At 60.5% G+C, this 7,525-nt stretch overlaps 1 protein-coding gene across 2 annotated transcripts; it reads right to left on the bottom strand.

The window, feature by feature from the left end:
- Positions 1–1,318: 1,318 nt before the first annotated feature.
- Positions 1,319–7,436, bottom strand: ZNF319 (zinc finger protein 319). 2 transcript variants are annotated; one of them, XM_007993493.3, is made up of 2 exons: positions 7,067–7,436; positions 1,319–5,159 (listed from the first exon to the last, which is right to left on the bottom strand). In XM_007993493.3, the coding sequence occupies exon 2, from the start codon at positions 4,899–4,901 to the stop codon at positions 3,153–3,155; it is 1,749 nt and encodes a 582-aa protein (XP_007991684.1). In that variant the 5' UTR covers positions 4,902–5,159; positions 7,067–7,436; the 3' UTR covers positions 1,319–3,152. The 2 variants fall into 2 exon arrangements, with proteins under 2 accessions (XP_007991684.1, XP_072871521.1); XM_073015420.1 differs by having other exon boundaries at positions 6,153–7,436.
- Between the last annotated feature and the right edge of the window lie 89 nt (positions 7,437–7,525).

The raw sequence follows: 7,525 nt of genomic DNA on the forward strand, positions 1-7,525 counted from the left end.
GGTTTAGGCCCAGGCTGGAGCCTAGAGGCTGAGGACCTGGCGGAGGTGTAGGAACCCCACTGCTTTGTGAGGCAGGTAGGGGTGGGGACGAAGGAAGAAGAAGCCACTGCAGGTTCCATGTGAGCTCAGCCATGTCCAGCCAGGGCCCCTCCTGCCCTGGCCCATGCATGTTGTCACCCACTCAGGAGGGACAACCTGTGGCGGTAATTATAAAGCCTCACACACACGCTAGCACTTTCCAGGGGCCTCTCAGGATAGGTGGGTTTTGCCTAGGTCACATGGCAAGAAAGCAAGCTGGGACTTGAGCCTGGCATGGAACCAAGGCCCTAGGCATCCTCTTCCTGGAAGGTAGAAGCCTGTGGGAAGGAACCACATGGTTTCTCAAGGGCAGGGTCCTCCCATGACCACCCAGAGGGAAGAAGAGGAACATGGGATCTGGGTCACATCTGGGTCCCCTGGCCTTTCGCACCTTCTGTACCCAGCTTTTGGGCCACCTGCAGTGTAGGCAGCTCCTTGTCCTTTTAACTCAGGGCAAGGGGCCCCTACTGACCACTTTCCCCTGGCTCTCAGGTGCCCAGGCTTGGGAGGCTGTTTTTCCCTCTCTCTCCCCAGCCCCATCCCCACCTTTGAGCAACAGACAGAGCCTGAGTTGCAGCTGGGCCACTGGGGCAGGGAAGGGGTGCAGGAGGAAAGGTGTGCTGGAGGGGCTCAGGTGGGAGGCAGCTGGGCTGGCCATGTAGAAGGGTCACTGTGAGACAGGGTGGGTGGTCGTGGGGTGACAGCAGGTTCTCCCCCTCCTCTGGGGCAGGGCAGGGCTGGCTGCATCTGCTGCTGCTGCAGGCAGGCCCTTGGTTTTCCATCAGGGCTGAGCAAGCTCTCATGCTCACCAGGCCCAGTGCCTGGCTTCCAGCCTTCCATGAGCTGCTGCTCTCTCACAGATCAGCTCCCACTTCAGGGGCTGTGATTAAACCTAAAAGAAATCAGGAGGCCTCGGGCTCATTCCTGAAAGCCCCAGGTGTCCTGGAGTTGGTACTGTCAGCATCTTCAAGCGTCCCCACCAGGGACTCTCTATGGGGCTCTATTTAATTCTCAAAACAACCAAGCAAGGCAAGGTGAACCTCCCCATTTTACAGATGAAGCAACTGAGTCCAAAAGAGGTTCCCAAGGCCACACAGTCAGAACATTCAAAGCTCAGGATTCAAACCCAGCCCTGTGCCCCAGTCCCCAAGCCGCCACTTGGACCTGTGCCCCTCTCTGCCTCTCCATGTCCATTGTTCCCCTGTGGAAGAAGGAGCAGAACAAGCAGTGCACTGGTCTCTGACGGTCAATGTCTTTACTTCTAAAGCATACATTGGACTCACTATATATTAACATCAAAAGTGGCTATCTAAAATGGAGTCATTCTTTTTAAAAATCCAAATCCTCACATTTTTATATAAGATCCAAAATGACATGAAATTAAACTCTACAGTGTTATGAATAGTATAACAAACTGCTTTCAGAAAGCAAAATGAAAGGAAAAGAATTAGCAGTTGGGACAGTTGTAGGCCTGGGTTCCGTGTCTTTTGAGGCATTGTGACAGAGAGCCAGCACCAAGGGGAAGGACCAGCCCCTCCCTGTGGCCACAGGAAGGAACTCAGTCAGACAGAGGAGGTGGACTTGGCTGGTCAGCCTTACAGTGACAGGGAAGCACGGTGGCATCTCCCTGCCCCTCGGGGCCCTTGGTGTGTCCACTGATTAGTCTTCTTTCAAGACCAGGGAGGGGTGGGGCTGGAAGAGGGCAGGGGATAGAGCAGGGTTAAAAATGATTATTTAAGAATAAAGGTCCTTCTGGGCTTCCTAAGGAGGGCCGTGGCCACCCAGTGATGTTGGTCAACTCCATCCGCCAGGTCCCCCACAGGCTTCCGTAACCCACTTGCTCCTTCTGCTCCCTATGACCGGGACACCCTCTGCTCCATGAGCCTCATGGGCAGCCAGAGACCCAGGGGGACTCTAGGAGGACCCAAAGGACACTCTGGCCTTTGAAGTAGCTGGATGTTGTCCAGAACATCTTGACAGCACCAGACCCCTGGGGTCCAGGCCAGCAGCCACATTGATGTAGGGAGGGTACTGGGGGGTCCCCACCCTGGCCTGGTCTTGGCTCTGAAGCAGGACTGAGGTGAGCTGACTGGGGCTGTGCCCCAAGCCCCTGACGCTTTGGTTCACACAATTCAGGGGAGGATACTTGTTCGCATCTGCTGGGGAGATCCTAGGCCTGGTCCTACTTCCTCCCAGCCTCAGGTGGGCTAACGATCCCTGCCTTTCACACCAGCAGTTCTGCCTGCTGAGAGCACACCACATTCCCCACCACACCTAGGAACCGCACTACAAAGGTGGGAGGAGCGCTTCCAAAACCGGAGGATTTGCCCTTAGCACAGACAGGCTGCTTTTCCTCCTGTCCCCAGGGATGGCACTGTCCCTTGGCTGAGGGTGTCACAGGAACTTCTCAGCTTCCCCCCTTCCCCCTGAGCCCACTGGTCTCCAGGCAGACCCAGCCCCAAGACCCACCCTACACATCTCCCCTGCCAGAAACCTGGGGACACATGACCCCTGGCTAGAGCAGACAGAGAGGGCTGTGACTCACCCTCTGCCCTCCCAGTCCCCAGGACTACGTCTTAAAGCTGGTCTTCTCCTCAACACAGCAACTGATGCCTCACACCTAGCCCACCTCTGGGATCCCAGCCCCACCATGAACCTCTGCTTTCATAACCTATGTGGCTGCTAATTAGGTTGAAAGATACGGGAAGGCTGGGCTGGCATCGCACCCTCCTTAGAGCAGGAGATGCCGCTTGATTTCCAGCCTGGTTCCAGTGCCCCGGAAATAAGGGGGGCTGATGGCTCTCAAGAAAGCGAATCTTGTGATGGGAAAGAGGCTTGTGGAATCAGGATGGGCCACAGCAATCTGGCTGCCCGCACTGCCTGCTGGTGCCAGGAGTACGAGCACCACACCCTCTCCCTGCCTAGTACCCCTGTGTCCTCACTCCCGAGGTCTCAGAACACCGAGCTGGGTGGGGCCTTCGGTGCAAGGCAGCTGTGAGGAGCTAGGTTGCGTGAGGCCTGCGGGGCCCACGGCGCCGACTCAGGTCAGGCTGGTAGGGGCCACAGCCGCAGACTCAGGGCAGGCAGGCGGCTACCTGGTAGGCGCCCTCTGCTGCCGCGGCGGCGGCACTATGCTGCGCGCTGTGCTCCTGCAACAAGGCCACGTCTAGGAAGCGCTCCCCGCACCATACGCACTTGAACTGCTGCTCGCGGGCGTGCACGCCCTGGTGCTTGTTGAGATGCTCCCGCTGCTTGAAGGCCTTGTCACAGTTGGGGCACTTGTAGGGCTTCTCGCCCGTGTGTACCCGCCGGTGCCGCTGCAGGTCTGACGCGTACTTGAAGCGTTTCTCGCAGTCTGGGCACTTGAGTGGCTTCTCACGGGCCGGGTCGCAGCGGTGCTGCACGAACTCAGAAGAGGAGAAGAAGCGGCGTTCGCACAGCGTGCAGCGCAGGGGCTTCTCCGCCGCCGCACAGTGGGCCAGCTGGTGCTTCTGCAGGGCCGACGCCCGCTTGTAGGCCTTGTTGCACACAGGGCACTTGAAGGGCCGCTCGGCCGCGCCGGGCAGGCACTTGTGCCGCAGCAGCTCGGCAGACTGGTCAAAGCCCTTCTGGCACACGGGGCACTTGAAGAGAGTCTCGAGGGTGTGCACGTGCTGGTGGTAGAGCAGGTGGCTGGGCTGCCCAAAGCCCTTCTCACACAGGCCACATTTGAAGGGCTCCTCGGTCTTGTGCGTGCGCCGGTGCCGCATCAGTGCGTACTGCTGCTTGAAGCCCATGGGGCACAGGTCGCACTTGAAGGGCCGCTCAGCGCTGTGTGTGCGCTCATGCTGCCGCAGGTCCGAGGGCCGCTTGAAGGCCTTCTGGCACTCGCCGCAGCGGAAGGGCCGCTCCCCGCTTGGCGTGCACGGGTGCTGCAGCAGCTCCGACGACTCCTTGAAATGCAACTCGCACACGTTGCAGCGGAACAGGTGGTGCTCGCCCGAGTGCGCATACATGTGGCGCACCAGGTGAGAGCGGTGTTTGAAGGTCTTCTCACAGACTGCGCACTTGTAGGGCCGCTCGGAGCTGTGCGTGCGCTTGTGGTGCACCAGGTGCGACGACTGACTGAAGCTCTTGTCGCACAGCGTGCACTTGTAGGGCTTCTCACCGGTGTGGATCCGCTCATGCCGAGAGAGCTCCGACAGGTGCTTGAAGGGCTTTTGGCAGATGGGGCAGCTGTAGGGCTTGTCAGCCTGTTCAGCAGGGGTGACAGTGGAAGGCGGGGGTGCTGCAGGAAGCGACGGGGCGGCAGTGGTGGCCGGCTCCGCTGCCTCAGCTGGCTTGTAGGTCTTCTCACAGATGGAACACTTCACCAGGCCACTGTGGGAGCTGTGGTGCTGCGCCAGTGAGGTGAGTAGTGAGAAGCCCATCTTGCAGACCCCACAGACAAAGGGCTTCTGTTCAGCCTGCACGCACTGGTGCTCCAGCAGGTCAGTGGCCTGGTGGAAGATTTTGAGACACTGTGTACACTGGAATGAGCGGTCATGGCCCGCCAGACACTGGTGCTCATGCGGACTGGACAGGTGCGCCAGGTCGTGACCACACACGCCACATTTGGGGCCTGGCTCTCCTGCTGCCTGCAGGGGCGCGTGTTGTGGGGGCTGCAGGCCCGGGTCTGGCTGCAGGAGGATGCCATAGACGGCACAGCCCAGGGGGTTCTCCGCCGTGCCCGGGGGCAGTGTGTGCTCCGCCAGGGCTGGCGGTGGCTCTGCATGGTGCTGAGGCTGCGGTGGCTGTGGCTGCTGTGGCTGTGTCTGTGGCGGCTGTTGCCAGCTTTCCGACATGCTTGGGAAGATGAAACAGGGTTTGGAGAGTAATGGCTTCAGTTTCCCGCTTCACGTGACCCAATCCAGAGAGAGAAGCTGCCCGATCACAGAGATGGACAAGGACCTCAGACAAGGCACAGAAGAGGAGCTGGTCACACAGCCCGAGTCAGTAACCAAGTGAACAAACTACAAGGCTCTGCCTGCAGGACATGGGGGGCTCTTCAAGGGAGGGTCCCAGCAGTACCAGGGAGGCTCTGCCTTCCCCAGTGATCTGTTCTGTAGAGAAGAGAGAAAGTATGAGATTGAGGAAGGGACAAGCAGCAGTTTCCTGGGCCCTCTCCCTGGCCTGCCCGCACTCACCACACCATCACAAACCACGAATCGGGTAAGGCAGGTGCTCAGGGCTGCAGAACTCCTCCCTTCTCAGGCGATCAGAGAGGTCTGCAGCCAGCTCAGCTCCTCCAGGCAGTGGAAATGGCAGTGGCCTCCACTCCCACCCACCTCAGTGCCCCGCCCCTGGGCCAGGACATCCCAGCCTCCACAAGTCCCCTCCAGCTTCCTGCCAACCCTTTAGCTGAGACTCACAAGTGAGAGTCTGGGGTTATCTGCCTACAATACAGAATCCTCCTTGAGGCCCACAGCTCCTCTTTTGTCACTACCCTGAGTCTCAATCTGGGACACCACTACTTACACCTGAGGAGGCCAGACCCCCCAGGTCTGAGAGCCCAGTGGCAAATGGCCTCTCACAGTCGATATTTAGGACAACTTCATGGAACCAAGGACCATTTCAAAAACCCTCACCTATGAGGGACTGACCACACCCCCTCAACTATCCCTGACCACAGCCCATTCTCTCCCCACATGACACGATGGTGGCCCTGCAGAGACCAGAGCCCATAGGTGCACAGGTGATGGGGGCTAGATGACAGGGCCACAGAACCACCCAGGCTTGATGTCCACACAGCAGAACTTCCTCACTCTAGTTCTCTCCCAGAACTCTCTCTCTTTCTCTCTCTCTCTCTCTCTCTCACACACACACACACACACACAAAGTCCTAAATCCTCTGAATCTCATAGTGTCAAGGCCTGCAGGAAAATGTAAAAAACTGCACTGGTCTGCCTTGGCAATGCAGGATGCAGTACGCTAACCACGGAGCATTTCTCATCACCTCTCTAGAGATAACTCCATTCTCTTACTCCAAGCCTATAACATTCTGGGTAATTGTTGAAAGGTAAAGCCCACCCAGCCCAGGCAAATCTCTAACTCACCACTTTGTGGCAGCATAAGGTAATGCCAGCGAGAGGGAGGAACTTTCAGAGTCAGATGCAACCCACTTCCAGGTTCCCAGCTCATCTGCCTCTTACATTTAAAAGTTTGTAAGTTTTCTCCTGAGCAGAGGAAGAAGGAAGGAAAGCGTTCACAGGCCAGCCTGGCCTCTAACTGCTCTGCCAAAGAAATGTAAGAGTCAGGCTAAACGCTGTCATCCTCAGCATCTTCCGGAAGGGAGGGAGGAGAGGAGCGGCTGCTCTGGGTGGAGGCAGCAGGTTGCTTGAGCAAGCAGGTACCACTCGGTTCTCTAAGCCTTCCTGGGACAGACAGGGGGAAGGTGGGCTTCTCTGAGCGCCTCTAGGTCCGTTGTGCCAACCCACTGTTTTGTTTGCTTTTTCTGGCATGAATGGCTGTCAGACAGTGTCCCCTGGCTTGGCCTGCAGCTCCCCCTGGCCACCCCAGCCCTCCTGCAGCAAGGTGCAGCCAGGAAGCCTCTGTGATCACTCCGCAAAGGGGAGAGAGTAGGCGAGGAGAGGCAGGGGAGGCCCCCAACCTGCGCCCCACCCCGGCTCTTCCTCCTCCCTGAGAAACCGAATGAAAGCCGATCACCTCCCGCCGGCCCTGCCTGCAGGCCCAGCTGGGCTGCGTCCTGTCAGCCCTCGCCCGGGATGGCCCGGCCGCTGCGACCCGAGGGCGGGCCCCGAGGGCGGCCGGGCTGGAGAAAGGCCCCAGGGCTGCAGGCCGGGCTCAGGAAGCGGCTGCGCGTCGAGGCCCGGCCTGGGCCTCCCAGGAGCTCAAGAGGCCGCCAGGTCGCGGCGGAGGGGCGCGGGGGGGCGGCCGGGCCTGCAGAGGAAGGGGTGCGGCGGGCGCGGGGGTGGCCCCCAGATGCGGCCCCGGGCGCCCCGCCGCTCACCTGCTCCAGGCCGCCTGCAGGGCAGGCGCGGGGCGAGCGGCGACCAGCTGCTCTCTCGGCCGCCCCTTTATTCCGGCTCCATCCGCGGCGGCGCGGCCTACGCGCGCTGCCAATCCCCGGCCTCGCGTAGCGGCGGCGGCCGGACCGGGGGCGGGGGACGGGCTAGCGGCGGCCGGAACGGAGGAAGCGACGCGCGCTGCCGGAGTAGCGGGGCCGGGGCGAGGAGCGCCGGGAGGGCGGGCGGACGGACCGATGGCCTTGCGGAGACGGGCGGACTGGCGGGCGGCGCGGGGGCCAGGGAGGCGGGGCCGGGGGAGGAGCGGCATCCCGGGCGGCGGCGGCGAATGCAGGAGGAGCGGGCGGCGCGGAGCGAGGCCGCCCCCTGCCGGGGACCCCGCGGCCGGGCCAGGTCGGACAAGCCGGGTGCTCCAGACGGTTCTCGAGTCGCCAGGCCTGGGA

The sequence above is a fragment of the Chlorocebus sabaeus genome, chromosome 5 (assembly GCF_047675955.1).
Source record: "Chlorocebus sabaeus isolate Y175 chromosome 5, mChlSab1.0.hap1, whole genome shotgun sequence".
Taxonomy (NCBI): domain Eukaryota; kingdom Metazoa; phylum Chordata; class Mammalia; order Primates; family Cercopithecidae; genus Chlorocebus; species Chlorocebus sabaeus.